This window comes from Varanus komodoensis, unplaced genomic scaffold (assembly GCF_004798865.1).
Source record: "Varanus komodoensis strain SLA01 unplaced genomic scaffold, ASM479886v1 scaffold4, whole genome shotgun sequence".
In the NCBI taxonomy this organism is placed as follows: Eukaryota; Metazoa; Chordata; class Lepidosauria; order Squamata; family Varanidae; genus Varanus; species Varanus komodoensis.
In genome coordinates, this window is record NW_025335941.1 from 43,689,657 (window position 1) to 43,709,599 (window position 19,943).

The 19,943-nt window shown below is 41.3% G+C and overlaps 1 protein-coding gene across 3 annotated transcripts in view; it reads right to left on the reverse strand.

The window, feature by feature from the left end:
- Positions 1–19,943, reverse strand: part of PDS5B (PDS5 cohesin associated factor B) — a 114,979-nt gene that overhangs the window by 22,757 nt on the left and 72,279 nt on the right. For all 3 annotated transcript variants that reach the window (XM_044441621.1, XM_044441622.1, XM_044441623.1), the window contains exons 14-19: positions 14,281–14,362; positions 5,794–5,842; positions 5,323–5,462; positions 5,126–5,241; positions 3,692–3,797; positions 831–991 (exon numbers count right to left, since the gene is read on the reverse strand). In XM_044441621.1, the coding sequence (XP_044297556.1) occupies positions 831–991; positions 3,692–3,797; positions 5,126–5,241; positions 5,323–5,462; positions 5,794–5,842; positions 14,281–14,362 (654 nt within the window). The remainder of the gene's footprint in view (positions 1–830; positions 992–3,691; positions 3,798–5,125; positions 5,242–5,322; positions 5,463–5,793; positions 5,843–14,280; positions 14,363–19,943) is intronic.

Below are 19,943 nucleotides of genomic sequence, written 5' to 3' on the forward strand. Positions count from 1 at the left end.
TCAAACAATTTAAGGTGAGACATGTTATCTATATCTACACCTATAAACATCAGTTCAGTTTATTTTGATGTGTGCATGTGCAGATGCACACATGGGCATACGTGCACATGGGTGAAAAGCAATGGATGATTCAACTGATTTCTTTTCTACATCTCTTCTATTGTGAAAAGATGTAGCGATTTCTAGGTCCAATCTGAACAATACTTTCTGTCTGTTTTCAGTCAATGCATTGTGGTGAAGTAAGATTTCATTTGCCTGGCATGCCAGTTCTGTTGGAAATCCATGTATAAATGTAGTGTTTCAATATGATAGTGCATGCTTCAGATCCAATTTGTTTTGGAAAAGGATTGTGCAAACTGGTCCTTAGGAAAGTAAATATCCATTCAACTGAAGTATATATGTATTTCATGGTCTGGGTCTATGAATGGTGTTCTCTAAGTACAAAGATTATTTTCAAACATTAAGTTGAATGCATAATAAGCAAGCAAGGAAGGGGTAGGGTAAGTGAATGTGATTCCATTCCTGTATAAAAGTACAGTTTGAATGCCTACACACACACACACACACACACACACACACACACACAAATAATTGTAGTAGAAAGTAATGATACCACTAAGACTTCGCTAGAGTGGCAGAAATTCTCCTTTGAGAAACTGCATGACTATACACTTTTCTAACTGCAATTTACTAAAATTAATCAATGAAAGTAAGCCCTATGAAAATAAATGTCATTTCATTACTGACTTCTGAAAGAGGTAAATTCTGCCCAGTATTCCTAAAATGTTATTTAGTATACAGAATGCCTGACAGTACAGTCTTTAACTCACGATCGGATGTGTGGAAAGTCCTCCTCAATTTTGCTTCCTGTGTTCTTGAAAATTTGCAATGCAGCTTCAGCTACCTTTTCATCATCCATTTTCAGACAAGCCAGGAGGGATTCAAAAGTTTCAGCTGAATGGAATGAGATAGGGTGTGTAAACGAAAGCACCTGCAAGAGTAAGTAACAAGGTCTTTTTAAAGTTTCTCACTTTACCCATGCAAAGGTACTATTGCATAGCTATATTACTCAAGTCAGTTCTGAAGTCATTTTAAAAGTACCAGGATAAACAGAGAAGTCCCCAGTTTTTTTTTAAAAAATGCAACTTGCCAGCACTCCAAATTATAACAAAAGCTGTTAGTTGTATGATTAAAATGCACAAAGAATACATAGCAAGATGAACTTGAACACAAATGTTAAGTTCTTCACTTGACTTCAAATATGTTATAGTTATAAAGCAACTGCAGCCTAAATATTGTTAACATTGTCAAGCTTGTTTTTTGCTTTAGACCAAACCAACAAAAACAGCCCAGCTTCCATTTTCAAATTACTCTATCAGATTTACAGCAGAACAAAGCAATTATGGTTTTACTGCTCACAAAATTATAGGGTTTGCTCTCAGCAACAGTCCATGGATTAAATAACCTGCAGGCTACCAGGGATAAACAGGATGCTGTCTCCTATGTGCCTGCCATTTCTTTTACTCAACAACCTATGATCAAGCCCATTCATAGCCTGTTCAGATTGACAAGTCAACCTTGGGCATTAGGTCATTTAGGAGCTAAACATAACAACAGTGAACCTATTATTTGTTGCAAGCGGTATACCAGGTCTCTTTTATTCATGCATGACAACCTATAAGTCAAACAACCCACTGGCTACCATGCACGAGTAGGAAAGCTCAAGTGCATTGCCTGCAAGAAATCAGGAGTCAGCTGCTAAGTTAGTCTCTAAATGATCCAGTGTTGTTACATAAGTCACTACATGCAAACTAGTCACAGTGTTTTAAGGTTTTTCAATCCAGGGAAAACAGCTAGAAAGGTACTAAAATATCTTCTGCATGCTACTGATGAGATAGTAATCTACTGCCATAAAAGCCACTGAAGACTGAGATGACTTCCCAATTCTTCCAGCCTGGATAAATGTCACAGTTGCAATAAGAATTTTGTTGAAAAAGGCAATTGTTACTGCCAATGTTGAAGAAATATGTGAAGGATTAAAATGAGTCAAATGTCTATGTGCACACTCTGAGGATTCCACAGTCAACGACTTTTTCTGAGACATATGATTTCTGGGGACTTGTAAACTGCTTTTTCACTTTTGGGGCAGAGATGTGCCCTTGTACACATGGACTAATTCACATTAATACTAATGTAATAGCATATGCATAATGAAATTCCCAATCTAAAAAAATGATTCCATCAATGAACAAACAACCAAATGAAATGTACCAGACATACAGCAAAAAGCAGACAAAAGAGAAGTACCAAAACCTGTACATTCCTAATTGACTGAAATCCCTATCTCCAAGTAAATGGAGCAGTATGACCTTGAGGAATGTCAACAGTATACAAATGAGAGTATGGAGTTACAATATTTTGTGAACTCCCCAGAAAGCTTCAGTTATCGGTGGTATAGAAATGTAATGATGATGATAGCTCAGTTCATACAATTTGCAACTGCCATCAGCCCCACCCAGCACAGCCAATGCTCAGGGGATGTGACAGATGCAGCCCAGAACACATAGAAGGTACCACACTGCCTACCACTTAGAAATCATTTCAACAGGTTCCATCACCCCTGCAGAGGTTAGAGGCTGCTGGAAGTTTAGACCTAACCACACAATAATCTGTGAAAAGGGAACCATGTAAATCCCCCCTCCGAAATCACCCTCTTAACTATCACCAAAGCTGAAGCAACTTACTATCAAGCTTAGCGTACAGGGTTATGTAACAAAAAGTTTATGATTTTTCTGCTATTGGGTTTCGTGACTGTAAGTAATCTAGACAATTCATATGAACTCTGTTAAGTAATACAGTATGTGCATGCAAGTATTTCCTATAAATCTGTTATTGTACACATTTGGTGATACCTGCAATATTTTGTGCTGAGTTTCACTGGCAACTTTTGTCTTGATAGTCTTTTCCTACTGAAGATGACTTCAAAACAGAGATAATAACTGCCACTCTGTCTATAGTTACAAGACACTATATATTGGATAACTAGGTTTCAATGTCATGGCAAACAACCCTGCACTACTGCCACAGCACCAGTCAGAGATTATCATGTGGTTCCCTGGACAACATAATTTCCAAGCTCTCTGCTCTGTTCTTCTACTCCAACCATACACCCAAACAACCCCCTTCCTTACTCTATTGGTCCCTACAAAATTTAGCAGTTTTCAAGAATCTGGGCCCAGATGACCAGAGAAACCACAGTGAAGCATGGAAACCCTAGAACAGACTGATAGTTCTCTCAGTGGTTGTGGGAAACCATGCAGAAGTTCCATGACTGTGTCCAGCAACCGAACAGATCAACAATTATAAGAAATCACCATGGCTTCTTGTGATGTGTGAATCCAGTCAATATCCAAATATGTCTCTTTGCAATACATGCGTATGTTTTATTATACTTGTGTATTTGTTAAATACACTTTATAGAAGAATTGGTTTTTCTTTTGCTATTTGAATTGAGGAGTGCTTGCTTGACATTCTGCTTTCACAAACTTGACCTTCTCACTCTTATTGGCTTCATTAACTAGTAAGATTCCCAGGAAGGTTTTTCTAAAAATAAGGTAAAAGCTCTCAATATTAACATCAGAAAAAATGTTATCACAATAGCACTTGTCACTAAATCAAAAAGGATCTTTACCTTAAGCAATTCAAGACCAGCTCTGATTGCTTGATCAGTAGGTACACCTTCATCTTCATCATCCGCTGTTCCATCTATAGATTTGTTCACTTGTTTAATCAGGGCACTAGCAAAGAAAAATATCAAAATTAATCACCAATCATCTCATAAGCCATAACTAGCATTGCTGGGTGACTATGAGCCAGTTACTCACTCTCAGCCTCAGCAACTTCATGTAAGAGTGTAAGAAACATATGCATATAATCATAAACATATATAATACTAAAGTATTATGACATATTAATTTGTCTGTTTCTATAGCACATACTATACACTATTAAAATTGCTCCCCACTTGAAACTGAAAAACAGTACTCATTATGACATATACTACCATGTATATGATAGTACCTGGTATATGGTATATTTTAATTCACATTTTGTAAACTCTTCTGAGAGCATTCGCTAATTGACTAAATATCTATAAATAATAATATAGCTAAACAACTATGAGAATAGATCTGCTACCTTAATGGACTGTATATTACTTTTATATTTTTCACAGACATACACCTAGCAAAATGTAAGCATAATGCTTGCAAAAGCTTCTAATCATAAAAATAGTATTTCTAGTAATTCAGATTATATTTATTTCAAGCAATTATCAGTGATAAGAACTTAGTCACATTTAGATTTTTGACAATTCATTTGCAACAATTCTATTGTAAGGACATAAACCTTCCTGACTTCAGCTGACTGGGTTTTTTTTTTAATAATCAGTTATAACTGATCAAAACCTTCCATTCAATCTCCCATTCCATTCATTGGTATCCCAATCTGATATTTTGTCAATAACAGAGGTTGAGGAAATTGAACCTGTTTTTAGTGTTTTGTAGGGGATGGGATGCCACTACCTTAGAGGCAGGCAATGGCTGCCTCCTTCTGTTAACTTAAGTATTCTTAACTGTAAGTATGCAGGAAACTGCTAGTGGCAAGAGCTGTGCTCTTCTGGGTGGTTAGCTTTTCCCTCTCTCCACTTGAAACACCCACAGAATTATCCTTCATACAAAATCCTCCACATACAAAATATGTAACAATTATCCTGGGAAATTTGGGGTGGAGAAATCAATGCCATTAAATATCCAGAAGAACTCTGCTCTTGCATCTAGACAAGAATATAGAAAGGAAGCTGCCACTGCTGCCATAATCACTTAACTCCAATAAAACTCTGCGATTATTTGACCCCCAACTCCAAAACTGCCTGAATTCACAGCTCCTTGTAATGAAAGCTAGTAAAGGTTAAATTTTGGCAATTTTATCTCAAGTCTAGTAATAACCAGCAAAAATATAAGCATTAGGAGAGAAAGAAACTAAACATCTCAGTAATATTCGTTTCAATACAGAAACTAAAACATTTCAATAATACTCATTTCAATATGGAAATGAAAATGTGTACCTGATAGATTCTGTATCAATGTGCACTGGAGCTATCCTCTCCAGAAGGAACTTTATCATTTCAAGGAATGGGTTTGTAGGTTGTTTGGGATTGCCTAACTTCTTTGTAATTTCTCTCTGCAATATTCATTGTAAAAATATTAATAAACAGACAATTCAATAAACAAAAATCAGTTATATTTTAAAATCCATTCTTACCACACATCCTTCAGCTTGTTTACAAGAACAAACTGGACTAACAAGTGTTTCTAGCTGGTGCCTTATTTTGTCATCATCTTCCAGAACCTGAGTGAATTTCTTCATGAAATCCTGTGCTTTGCCAGGGTCTGGCAAGTTCCCTTTAAAGAAGTAAAATAAAATTATGTTCAGTGGAGCTCTTAAGACCTTTTATAAAGGTGAGCTGCTAACCCTTTGAAAAGCAGTCAGATTGCATTGTGGATGGCATTCTTAGTGATGCAAACCAACACATCCTGATCCAACATCAATCTACCGGAGACATACCAAGGTACAAACTTGTAGATAAGTACACCTTCATAAGCTTAAGAATTACCTGAACTGAAAATAATGGCAGATTACCATTACCACCTATGCCTCAGTGTTAAAAATCAATTCAAAGTTAGAAGATTAAGGAAGCAGTGTTTGTTCAAGTATTAACCTTAAAACACTTACTTGTTATTACCATCACTTTTGAAAATATAGCTTTACTGCTGGCATCTGTCTGGAAATAAAGAGAAAAATCTTTTTAGGGATATATTTTTATAAAATAATCTATAGTGCTACATAATACACCAGCATTTCAGCAATAGGCAAGGTCATTCCAATTAATTAATTTAAACATTATTTTCAGGTAGATGCTCAAGAATGTAATTCGGCCCACATTTTGAATTGAGCCAACCTAGATTGAATTCTTAGATTCATAAATGAATCAAACAGTTATCCTGTTTTAATATGCTCAAATGTGATACAACTTACAATCAAAAAACATAAAAATGTGCATTGAAATGTTTATTTTACATCAAAGTAAGTACAAAACTATGTATTTTAAGAAAAAGTTGGTGCAGGAGTACATATTTTAGGGTTGTTTAGCTCTGTCCCACATTTCACCCATTACATTACATTTCACGCATTCCTGCGTCATTCACAACAAGCCACTGTTTAAAAAACTGTCAGCTGTTATGATCTGCAAACTGGGTTCAGTTCATTCATATTAACTGCTTTTTGGATAATGTGTCCATATGGGTGGCCGTTTTAAAAAAAGATCATGCAAGTCTACCAAATACTCCAAAACATGGGTAACTGATGCTGTAGCAACCAGTCAGTAGGCATAATAATATGCACTTTCAATTGTTTTCCACAGCTCACTTGATTGCATAATGATAAGTGAGCCAAAAATACTACTGCTTCACTTACTATAGAAGGTTGTTCCCTTTAAGTACACATTTAGTCAGAAAAATAAAAAATAATAATAGAGAAGTTACTGTATGGTAAATATGGAAAATAAATTACAGGAAAATAACAATAAAGAAAAGAATAGTAAGCAACAGTCTCATTTGAGCAACATAATTTCATGCAAATTTCAATTGCCACAACAAAAAATAAACTGATTTACAGAATTCAACAATACTCGATTTTGACATTTGACAGTATAATTTCAGTGCTCAGTAGAGTTATCAAATTTCTAATATTATATTGCTGTTCTCATTCTTCCTGTTCATACACAAAACAATTTTAGTTTATGGAAATTTTCTCCAATAAAAATGCAAAAACAGTCTGCCAATATCAGCTTTCCATATTAATTATATCAAGAACTTCCTATAACCAGAGAAATAGCAGCATATCAGAAATGGGTGAATTAGTCAAGGCTGAGGAATAACTGAGGACACAGCTTATATGACTGGTACCAGAGAGCAACCTGGAATTATTTAGCATCCCTCCCTTTCCCAATACATATAAACTATCATAAAACAATCCTTTTTAAAATCACCAGTTACTAATTCTATTGCTCACATTTTTCAGCCACTTGCCAAACAGGAAAATTAATATTTCTATACGTAATTATTAAAAGTTCTGGTACACAGTCCAGACCACAGAACAGTTCTTACAATTCAGAGCTATCATTAAGTTGGAATGAAATCCAATACTGCTCTTAAGTCTGTCAGGTTCTTTCTGCAAAGTCTTCCAGAGGATTAAGCACAAATGAGGCAATTTCTTGGAATTACACTCTTCTATTTCTTATCAAAAACGCCAGGCAGCATAAGGCACTGATTACCTGTCAGAATTCTGCATAATCTGTTTTAACATTTCTGTCACAGATAACTTATTTAGATTTAGAATTCTGTATCATATGTGCCTTCTGACCTGCCAACTGCGATTCTGCTACCTTAATAGCTTGAAAGATGTCAAACATTCCTGATTTTAATTTTTAAAAATTACCATTTCAGAGAAGCTATGGGAAAAAAGGGTCATTCTACATACCACCTTTTGTTAGTCTTATATAAAGGGAAATTGTCTTAAGCTGAGACAAAACAATAATGAAGCCTAATACAACAGGGGAATATTTTCCAACGTATCTGTGTACTGTACATGATAGCTATTCACCCACTAACATTTAAGTATCCAAATTTATATCAATATCTATGCATTTTTCCATGTGGTAAACCACAGAAGTTAAGGTTGCTTACTTGTAAATGATGTTCTTCAAGTGGTCATCTATACATTCACATATATGGGCTCTGTCCCTGTGCAGGACCTGTTGCCAGGAAGATTTCCCAAGCTAGATATGTTAAGGCGGAAATCCCTCACCTCCCTCTTCATGGTATGTCTAGGAGGAGCTTGAGCCAATTCCCCCAGTTCTCTTGAAACTGACACTGTGGGCTCAGAACTGAGGGAAAAGGCCAGTGAATGGCCGATCCATACCATCCCGATACAGATGCAAAGGAAAAACTATGGTAGTGAAGTGGTCAACACTGACATGGGATCAGTAGGTGGATTGTGTGAATGCACAAACAACCACTTGAAGAAGGTCAGTAACATGTAAGCAACCTTACTTTCTTCTTCATGGTCTCTGTATATCACATATGGGTGACTAGTGAGCTCACTCTGAGACAGAGGTGGGCAGGTATCATCAGTGGAGGACTGCCAAAAGGACCACTCAGCTGAAGGAGCAATCTTGTCTGACATGGACATCAAGCTGGTAGTGCCAGATGAAAGTCAATAGGGTATACCACCTTGCCATTCTGCAGAACTTGTGCAGTGAAATGCTGGCATGCAACACTGCAGACATCGTCAACGACTTGGTGGAGTGCACCCTCAGTCACTAAGGACTCTGCAGTCTGGACACCCAGTGTGATGTCCAATCTGGACATCAGTCTTTGTGAGCTGATCAGCTTGCCTCTGAACCATTCTCCATAAGTGAAAAAGAGTCTCTTGAATCAGCAGAAGGATGCAGTACAGACTGATAGAATGCCAACACCCTGCATACATCCACAGTATGCAGAACCAACTCCACCAGGCTGGCAAAGAACAATGCTCAATTGAAACTGTGGCACAACTTTTGGGAAGAATCTCTGGTTGGGCTGCAGAATCACCTTGTCCCTATGGAAAGTGAGGAATGGTGGATTGATATGTAAAGCACAAATTTCACTTGCCCGCCTAGCTTATGTGATTGCCATCAGGAAAGTAACCTTCCACAAGAGGAGGCATAAGTCCATGGTGAACAGAGGCTCAAAGGGTTGCTTCATAAGAGCCTGCAATACTGCCAACAGGCCCCATCCCAGCATGAATGAATGAGGGTGCAGGACGAGGCTATGCAGGCTTCTCATGAAGTGATAGAACAACAGAAGCGAGACACAGAGAAGTCTTCAACCTTCCCAAGGAACAATGATATTGCGGCCAGGTATACTTTAATGCAGGACAGTTTCAAGCCACTAGAGTGAAGAATATGGAGGAAGTTGAGGATCTGATGGATAACACCCAATGCAGATTGAAGGATTCCTCCCAGGCAAAGGATGAAGCACTCCATTTCACCAGGTAGGAACACTTCGTGTTTGGTCACAAGGCCGCATCCAGAATTGCCTGTATTCTAGGACAGAGAGGGATATTCCAATCTACGCCAATCCTCCATGCTGTGAAGTGGATGATACCAATGTTTATGTGCAGGATCATCCCTTAATCCCAAGAAATGTTGCCCAGACTTGACGGAAGCCATATGAAGTTGTGATTGGACAGGTGGAAGAGGTGGGCAAAACACACCTTCCAGAGCCACCGTGGTGTGATGAGAATGCAGAAGGTGCCCTCCCTCTGGATCTTTGCCAGCACTCTGGTGATCAGCAGGAATGGTAGGAACAGATAGAACAGAGTCCCTTCCCAGCACATCTCCAGCAAGCCCTGGCCAACCCCAGCTTGGGAGGAGAAGGCATTGCACATCACATTGGTTGATTTGGTGAAGAGGTCCATTAAGAGATACTCCAGGTCTGGAAGAGATGCATAAGGACTTCCAGGTGTAGCTCCCATTCGTGGGTCCCTCAGTCCTCCTGCTCAGAGCATCAGCCATGACATTGACAGTTACAGCCAAGTAGATGACCACAATGGTAATGCCTTTTTCAAGGCACCAGTCCCAGATCTGCAAAGTGCGGCGAGTCAGGGATGTGGACATGTCCTACCTTGCTTGTTCAGGCAGAACGCCACCATAGTGTTGTCTCAGGCAACCAGAACATGCTTACTCTTGAGGTGGAGCTGGAATGCAATCAGCACCTTATGGACCATGCAACCAAAGGTGGGCATGCATCTGCACTTGGTTAAGATTTGAGGGACTGTGCAAGGACTCAGTGGGAGCATGAAAAACTGATAGGCATCAGAAATTATCTACAACCAGAGGAAATGCAGGTAGTCCAGGTGGTAACATACTTCAATTTGATAAACGTAACCAGTCCCGTTGGTGCAGCAATGGCAGAAAATTCTGCAACAAGAACATGAAGAACTTCTTATGAGAAATGGAAGTGGCTATGTCCTCAGCCAGCACAGGAGAAGGCAGTGTTGAGCACATGGACCTGAATGGTGGAAGGATGTCAAATCTGATGCAATATCTGCTTTCCACAATGGAGAGATCCCACCGATCTGAAGTTATGGCTTCCTAGGCGAGATGTTGGCTGTAGCTGGCCCAGTGCCTTTCATGACTCCTTCATGGATGTGAGGAACATTGGAAGGAACAGAATGGCCACCAACACTGCACCCTCTATCTGGACTGTCACAGACTGGATCCATCAGTGATTCAGGGAGCTGCTATATCTTCAATTCAATCAATGCTGCCATCTGGAGGATCTGCTCAGGGAAACATCACAGGTTCTTGGAGGGGGATCCTGGTCCCTGCACCATAATGACATCATTGGGCAATGAGGCAAGCCAGTCCTTATGTACCGGCAAGTCTGAGTACAAGGTGAATCCTAGACCTGGAGACAGCGACTCCCAGTACGGTGATGAGGCAGGCACGTGAGGCAGGGTAGGTGACTGTGGTGCTGGAACTAGCATCTTGGGATCCTCTAAATGTTAGACCAGGGCTCCCTACTGCAAGAACTGAGGGTCAATGGCGCCTCTCTCCCCTGGGTAGGTGTGGTAGAAATGCAGCAGTGGTGGCATTCAATGTGCAGTCCAGCTCCAGGTTGGAATGTTCCTCCAGCCTGTGGCTAAAGGATTGAGACAGTGCAGGAGAATAGGCAGCTCCATGTAGCACAGGGCTGGCAGACGGGCCCATTGGTGGCAACACTGGCAGTTGCTCCTGATGTGGGGAAAACAGCACTCTTGTTGGGCAGATCACCAGCTGCAGGCAGGTCAGAGTATGGAGTGGTGAGTCCCAGAACTCTTTTTCAGAGACAGACTGGGTCCCTGCCGTTTCCATCACTGGGATGGGTTAAGACATTACATGAACTGGTGTTGGTGCAGACAGCACCAATGAAAGGTTGCCCAGGATCCTCACCTGACATTTTTCCTCTACACAGGTGTGAACTGCATGGATGGGTCAGCCAATGGAGCCCCCAAAGCTGCCAATGGAGGACAGGAAGGGGAAACCACCTGTGAGATGGACCAGCCAAAGTCAGCCCACTTAGTTTTTCTGGGGCTGCTACATGGGTGCCTGGCAGTCCTCACAGGTGCAGTACTTCTCTCCCAAGCAAAAGAGACACAACAAGTGCCAGTCTATGGGAGGTAAACAACCCTCACAGCAGACACACTTACAAAATGGTGCCTAGGAAGGTAGTTTTTAATTATATATCTCGATATGTGACAGAGTGTAATGAGGGATAAAGTGGAGTTTTTGAAGAAAAAGCAAAAACAGAGAAAATGAGGGAACAAGATATAGAAAAAGACTGATAGAAGCCAATATAAACACTGAGAGATCACAAGAGGAAAGACCCAAGGTACCTACAATGGAGGTCAGAAGAGAACTGGGAAAAATGGTGGGAGCTCCTCCTAGATATACTTGTAGGAAGGAGGGGAGGGGCTCCTAGCAGAATGAGTCTAGCCTGGAACCTGCAAAACTTTCGGGTTGTTTTGATTGCAAAGTTTCATGTTATCATCAATAAAATGTGCATAACACAGGACATAGCCCAATCTTCTTTGTTCAGACATCAACATCCTGAAGGTAGCTTTGCTGATCAACTGACTGAAGTCTGCCTTGCAGTCCAAGTCATGCTATGCATTGACATAAATTGATGCTAAATGTATTGAAAGCTAGCTACCATCTTGCATCTTGCAAACACTTTCCTCCTTGTAAGTAAACCTAGATCTTGCTTATCATTTCCTTGGAATCTCAAAGAAGTCTCCCAGCCCACTGCAGGGGGCTAACGAGGGGGAATACAGATGTGAGGCAGGCAGCTCCAGGGGAGAGAGTTTTCCATGCAGTGGTATTCTGGCTGTGGAATTCATTCCCTTGGTGCCTAGTATCTCCTTTAGCATCTTTTCAACTTCAGGTTAAGATCTATTTTTCTCCCAGTCCTTTAAGCAGCCCATGACTTTAGTGTTCTGCTTTGGTTATTCTCTGTTGGAAATTTTTATACTGAAAATTGTTATTTTCATTATTTTATACTTTCAATTGTATTTCTAAATGTATATTGTAAGCCAACAATGTTAATGGGAGGCCTTACATTAATATAGTAAATAAAGCAATCTAAAACAGCAGCCATCACCACATCTTTTGACACCAAATTGCATTATGTGTTGTGTAAAAGATCTCTCTCTTACATCTACTGTCCATCAATTTAATTCAGTGATCCCAAAGTCTAGTACTGAGAGAAAGAAAAATGTTTTCTAAGTTTCTATTATGTTTTTAGGGTACAATCCTATGCATGTTTAGAAAGAAAAAGGTGGAATTATTAACCCTTTTTTCCGCCTAAACATGCATAAGATTGTATCTTTAATAATCAGTACTCTTCCCTTTACTCTCTAAGTTTCTTTGGATTTCTCAATTTTTAAAACATATTCTAAGTTTCTTTGGATTCTAAAGACTTTGTGAAAGCAAGAGTAGTTGCACATTAGAAAACTAATCTTTGATATGTGGGATTTCTACCCAACACACAGAACTCTTATTGGTGAAATGGGGAAACACACACTTGAAAAACCAGCAGCAGGTAAGTCCTTGTCCAAAAAGTGGCAGCAAAAAAAAAAAAAAATCTAATGAGCATTAGAGAAGTAGTATTCTCATCAGCTCATACAGAGATGTAACCATAACTACTGAAGGCATCAGAATAATAATAGTTTTTCCATGAGAAAGGAAGAAAAGATGTTACTTAGGAAGAGCTATAAACCACCACAGCTCCAACACCAATATGTTGGATTAGCTTTGAAGGAACCTGAAATGAAGACTTTTTGCCTCCATGAAGTTACAAATCTCTTTATTATGGTTAGGCAGAAAAACCAAAAAGCTTCAGAACCACAAGGGGGAGCTTTTTCAATAAAAGTGTCAGAATTTCAGAAAGCCATAAGAGGATGTTCATTTCTTTAACTGCTCAGAAGCCAGTTATCATGCAAGCTGACTCTGTTAAATTTTTAAAGTAATGCCTCTATAATTTTATCCCCTTTTTTACACCAACTCCACATTCCCTGATGTTTTAAACCAGTATCAGCCTTTCCCAGCCTCCAAAGATGGTGGAATGCAACTTCATCATTCCCAAGCAGTATGGCCTGTTCAACACATTGCAGTCCAATACAATTAACTAACAACAGGCTGGGTAAGGCTGCTAAAAATGAGAATCAACATTCATTTCTTCTGTTCAAGCTCCTTTCTTTTGTAACTCTTACTAATTTGTAAGGAGGATGCATTTACAATAGAACTAAAGAGAGAAAGAAGATATTCTTTGTTAAGTTTATATGTATTTACTCCCTCCATTTTTATATTGCCATTCCTCCAAGGAACACAGAGTGATATACATGGTTCTTCCCCCTCTGGCCCCCATCATAACCACGCTATAAAGTGGTTTAGTTTGAGCAATAGAAATTTATCCAAATCCACTTATTAAGCTTCATGGATGAATCACGATTTAAATCTGAATCTCCCTAATCATAGTCTAACCATATTTACTTATACAACTGTAGAGTTTCACATAATTTGCCTCATTTCAAATTAAAGTATCCCTTACTGGAGGTTTTTAGAATCAATTCACCATTTAAACCATCTCTGTACTTCCTCTGATCCTAATTTGCTAAAATGCTTCCAAATACACATTCTGTGAAATTTAGTACAGAAATATTTAAATGTTAAGCTATCCCAGATAAAATGGTTGTCCACAGCCAATTTTTGCTTTTTAAAAAAATTTCCTAGCTGCTCTTTTCTCACTTCTGGACCTTGCTTTTACCTTCATCATTGACTTTGCTGTGTTATGATTCATTCGTTTACAAACCTGTTTATTTTTTTTAAAACTTCCTTTTTGTTCCCTTATGAAAAGCAAGTTTTTTTAAGCTTGCTATTTTCCTAGAATTCCCTCATCTTGTGGTAATTGGATAACCATTGTTTTAGGATAATGTGGTATGTATTAACATTTGGAAGCACAATTGTTAAAAATTTACATTTTTTAAAGAGATGCCAATTTAGGAAGTTAATACTGACTTTATTTATACAAGAATTAAATATAAATATACTCATTAAACATATTAAGGAAATTAACTTACTTTTGGCTGCTTGATTAAGTCAACCAAATCCTTCACTTGGTGCCGCAGCAGATTTTGACATTTCCACATTTCATTCAATGCCCTGACAGTTAAACAACAATAATAATTGATATAGCATCACTGCAATTTGCTAAACTGTTATAATTTTATGCATAGTGAAAAACTGGAAAAAAGTTTAGCTAGCCAGGGGCCTCCAGACCTAATTAACAAGTGATCCTTTTCTCAAAAACTGATATAAAACCTTTAGCTATTGTAACAAACTCAGCTTTACAATAAGAATAAAATTACAAAGTTGTACACCTAAATAAATACCAATCAAATCTTTCCATGTCAACAAATTTATCCTGATTTCATCAAAACATTTCATAGTGTTGCCTGTATTATAGCTATCTAAACAGCTGTAAAAAGGCTAATGTGATTTTAGGCTGCATTAACAGAACTATCATTTCCAATAATCTTCAAGCAGAAACTAGGTAGCCATTTAGTCTTGGAGTTCCTGTCTTGAGCAAATGGCTGGACTAGATGGGGTAAAATGTAATCTCCAACTCTTTGAAATTGTAGTGCAGATGTTTCATGAATGCATAATTTGAAAATCAGAATGAACCTCTGAAGCACATTTATGGTTAGTGAAGAAATATGGTTTCTTTATAAAACATAATTTCAAACTATGTGCTGGATCCAAACTTAAATATCCTGTTTAGGTTGAGCAAAAGTAGCTTGTGGAGCCCACTTAATAAAAGCAGGTTGCTTACCTGTAACTGATGTTCTTCGAGTGGCCATCTGTGCATTCACACATATGGGTGCTCGCCTGCACAGTGCCTAGGCCGGAAAGATTGAAAGCTAACGGTTTTGGTGGAAAAACTCCGCTCCCCTCCCACCTCGGTAGTATATATAGAGCGGAGGGTGGAAAACCATGCTTGATGAGGCCATCAGGGTGCTATGAGTATTCCTGTAGCATCGTCGTGCACAATCTTCGAAACGACTTTCGTCAGTAGAGGAATAGGTGGGAATGCGTAAAACCTGAGATTTGTCCATGGGATCATAAGGGCATCTCCCATCGATCCCGGTCCTATTCCCACCCTGGAGCAGAATCTTTTGCACACCTTGTTTTTGTGGGTAGCAAATAGGTCAATGTCCAAATGTCCCCAAAGCTGGAATAACTGTATGCAGACATGATGATTCAGTTCCCATTCGTGGATGAGTGACATGTGTCTGCTCAAGGTGTCTGCTTCCTCGTTTTCGGTCACGGCAAGATGGACCGCCAAAAGGGTTATACCCCTCGGGATGCACCATTCCCAAATGTCCATGGACAGGCAGGCCAGAGCAGTGGACTTTGTTCCGCCCTGTTTGTTGATATAGAATACCGCCACTATGCTGTCGGACGTGAGCTGTATCACTTGATGGCGAACAACTTCCTCGAAGGACCAAAGTGCCTTGAAAATCGCTAGAAGCTCGAGGTAATTTATGTGACTCAATGACTCTTGGTGGTTCCACATGCCTTGGGATCGAAGCCCCGCGCATACCGCACCCCACCCGACCAGCGAAGCATTGGTATATAGGGTCAGCGTTGGGTGAGGGGTGATGAAGGGGGTCCCCACGTTTAAATTGGCTGGGGTCATCAACCAAGTCAATGTTTGTACAACAGCACAGGGCATACGAAGTGGTTTGTTGGGCAAATCTCTTTGTGGCCGAAAGTTCTTGTTGAACCAGAGTTGAAGAGGATGGAACTTCAACCTGGCATGTGGGACAATCGCGACTGTGGCAGCCATATGACTCAAAAGTCTCTGGACTGAGAGCGCTGTAACTACGTTGTTTTGTCGGATCCAAGAAATACACAAGCAGAGGCTGTCCTGATGAGGCGGGAGGAACGCCCTTGCTATCATGGAATCGAGATGAGCTCCGATGAAGTCTATCACCTGTGTATGGACAAGGGATGATTTTTCACTGTTAATACAAAGTCCAAGATTGTCCAACAGTGTGCAAGTAACCTCAACGGCTGACAGTAGGCTTTCACGGGTCTGTGACACTACAGGCCAGTCATCCAGGTAAGAGTAAACTTGGATGCCCTGAAGTCGAAGATGTGCACACACTGGTGCCATACATTTCATGAAGACCCTCAGAGCCGTGGCCAAACCAAACGGGAGGACATTGAAATTGTATATGTCGGACCCAACAGTGAAATGCAGAAGACACCTATCACTTGGATGGATCAAAATATGGAAATAGGCATCCTTTAAATCAAGGGAGGCGAACCAATCCTCTCTCCTCAGCAGTGGAAGGATATTTTGGAGGATAGTCATCCGAAATTTCTTTGGTTTGATAAATTTGTTGATATTTCAGAGGTCCAAGATCGGACGAAGACAACCATCCCGTTTCGGGACCATAAAATACCTAGAATAGAATCCATGAAGCCCTTCGGAACTGGAAATCCGTCGAATCGCACCCTTAAGAAGCAGTTGGTGTACTTCGTCCACTAGCACTGGAAAGCGCGGTGTAAATCGAATCGGGCTCGATGAAGGAACGGTATTGAATTCTATTCTGTATCCAAGCTGAATAATAGACAGGACCCACCGATCAGATGTGATAGAATCCCAAATGGGGAGTCAGTCTTGCAGCCGTTCCCCAAAAGGGAGAGGGAAAGCTGGGTGTGGAGGTGGAGGAGAGGTTCGCCTGTCCCATCAGCGCTGACACTTCTCCGTATCGAAACGTCGGCGGTTCTGTGGGAAACGCTGATGGGGTTATTGCCTTCTGCGTTGCAGCTGTTGTTGGTACTGTCTCTGCGGTGGCTGGTAACGGTAGGATGGGCACGACCATGACCACTTATGTTTCTGTTGTCCAGGCAATTCCATCCATCTTGCCATCATCTGGGATTCATGGATGGATTTTAGCTTATGATCGGTGTGCGAATGAAAGAGCCCGGAGCCATCAAAGGGCATTTCTTCTACTTGCCGTTTCATCTTGTCAGGGAAATTGCAGTCCCACAACCAGGCATGCCTTCGCAGTGAAACGGCCCCCATGAGAGCTCTCGAGTCCGTATCCACATGGTGGTGTGCTGTGGATAATTGCTGTATAGCGACTTGCATACCCTCTTTAATGAAAGTCCTAGCCAGATCCCATTGTTGCTCAGGTAGGGGAGCGACGATGTTATTCAGCCTCTGCATAATAAAGAATTGATACCTGGCCAGGGTGGCTTCATAGACAGACATACGAAGCCCAAGTCCTGCAGCCGCATAGACCCTGTGCGCCAAGGTATCAATCTTGCGACGCTCCTTGTCTCTGGGGGTGGTATGTCCTCTGGCTTCCCTGCCCTGGGATGATTCAACCACCACAGAGTTCGGCTTAGGGTGATGGAGTAAAAAGGGTGTATCGCTTTCTCGGACTCGATACATAGATTCATATCTTCTTACTGTGGGCTGAGTCTGCGAAGGCAAGTCCCAAGGTTGCATCATTGCCTGCTGCAAAGTTGTAATAAGCAGTAAGACAACTGCAGGTGATTGCTCTCCCCTGACAATGTCGTAGAACTTGTCAGTGCTCGGATCTGGCTGGTGTTAAGCCTCGATCTCGAGAGACCAAACAAGTCTAGACATGAGCTCCCCAAACGTGATGTGGGGCTCTTCAGGCGATGATGCTCCCTGAGATGTAATAAGGCCATCCAGGGAGATGGAATCAGCATCCGAGTTGGAGTCGGGCCCGAGGTGATATGACTCTGACAAGGAGGTCCCTTATGAAGTGGGGCGTTTGGGTTCGACCCGCCTAGAGATGGATGACATATCCTCATGGGCGGATGGCGAGGAACGGTCCTGTGGGTGAGGATGAAATCCAAAGGAGTGGTAGTCCTCCCAACCCAATGGGTAGCTGTAGTAGGGCTGGAACCATCCTTCTTTCCGCCTCTCATCCAGCTGGGACCCAGGTGGTGGTGATGGAGATTGGTCTCGGGCTCTCGCCGTGGGCATAGGAGTCAGAGAATGAGCCCTAGGAGAGGAGTCTTGAATCTCCCCATCGGATATCAATTCGTGATGCAGCTCCTCAGGCAGTTGAGCAGGTAGGCCCTGTTGTGGAGCAGGTAGTATTGGAGACCCTGGTGGGGTAACCTGCATCGCCGCTTGAAGCATCGGTACCGATGGTGTTGGTACCGAAGCTGCCGCCGGGATCAATGGTGCTGTCGAACCTGAATCCCTATGCCTCTTCTTATGGGGTGGTTTAGCCACCTTGTCCTTCTTCGCCTTCTTATGGGCTGAAGATTGTTCCGATCCTCCGTGCTTCCTCTTTTCCCGTTGTTTACGTGGGGAAGAAAGAGATTGCTGAGCCCCGGAGGGGGAATTTCCATCATCCGATGGATGCGGCTGAGGCATAGGCGAAGGGCATTGTCCAGGCATGCCCAAGGCAGAGGCTGGGCGTTGAGCCGACATGGACAAAGCTACGGCCTTGCGCTTAGCAGATGGAGCATGCACTGGCCCGGGCTTTACTGCAGGTTGATCTGATTGCATCAGCGCTTGGTCCCATAGGAGTTTTCACAATTGGTTCTATTTTTTCACGCTCGCTTAGTAAAAGCAAGGCAATGGCAGCATTTATCCGTCCTGTGCCCCTTGCCAAGGCAAAGGAGGCACAAGTCGTGAGGGTCCACCGGGGACATTTTGGACCCACATTCCGCACATTTGCAGAAGGCCGCCCGCTGCGCCATCGCAGAAACAGAAGAATTAGAATATAGGAAAGAGGGAAAAGTAACATTTTTGGGGTTTTTTTAATACAGGAACAAAGAGAAAAAAGGAGAGATAAAGCTGTAACAAGGGAATGATAACTTGGAATAAGAGCAAGACTGTTAGAACAGTAGAAACAATGAACAATACTGAGTCAAGTGAGAGATGAACAGGCACGAGGCACAGTGAACGGTGGTCGCAAAAAACTGGAGAAAATGGCGGACACTCCGCTCTATATATACTACTGAGGAGGGAGTGGAGCGGAGTTTTCCCGCCAAAACTGTTAGCTTTCAATCTTTCCGGCCTAGGCACTGCGCAGGCGCAGCACCCATATGTGTGATGCACAGAGGCCACAACGAAGAACATTAATAATCAAGATCTGAATCCTAGTCTGACCATAATTACTCTAACACTGAAGGGTGAAACCAACTAAGAACTAGAGAAGGTGTCCAGAGGTTTGGGGTTCAGTGCCACCAGTATGCTGATGACACCCAACTCTATTTCTCTTTTCCATCTCATTCTGAGGAAGCTGTGTCAGTCTTAAATCAGTGTTTGTTGGCAGTAATGGACCAGATGAGGACAAACAAATTGAAGCTTAATCCAGACAAGACAGAAGTGCTCCTAATCATTTGGGAGGCAGACCAATAAATAGAAATTCAGCCTGTGCTGGATGAGGTTACACTCCCCCTGACATAGGTTCACAGCTTGGGTTTACTTTTGGATTCATTCCTAAGTCTGGAAGCCCAGGTCTTGGTGACAGCCAGTACTGCATTTGCACAGTTAAAACCTGAACACCAGCTGTCCCTATTCCTTGAGCACTCTAATTTGACCACAATGACACATGCCTTAGTTACAACCTGTTTGGATTACTGTAATTGCACTTTGTGTGGGGCTGCCTCTGATTCAGCTGGTTCAGAGAGCTGCTGCGAGACTGCTGACTGGGGTTGGCTACACGGAGCATATAAC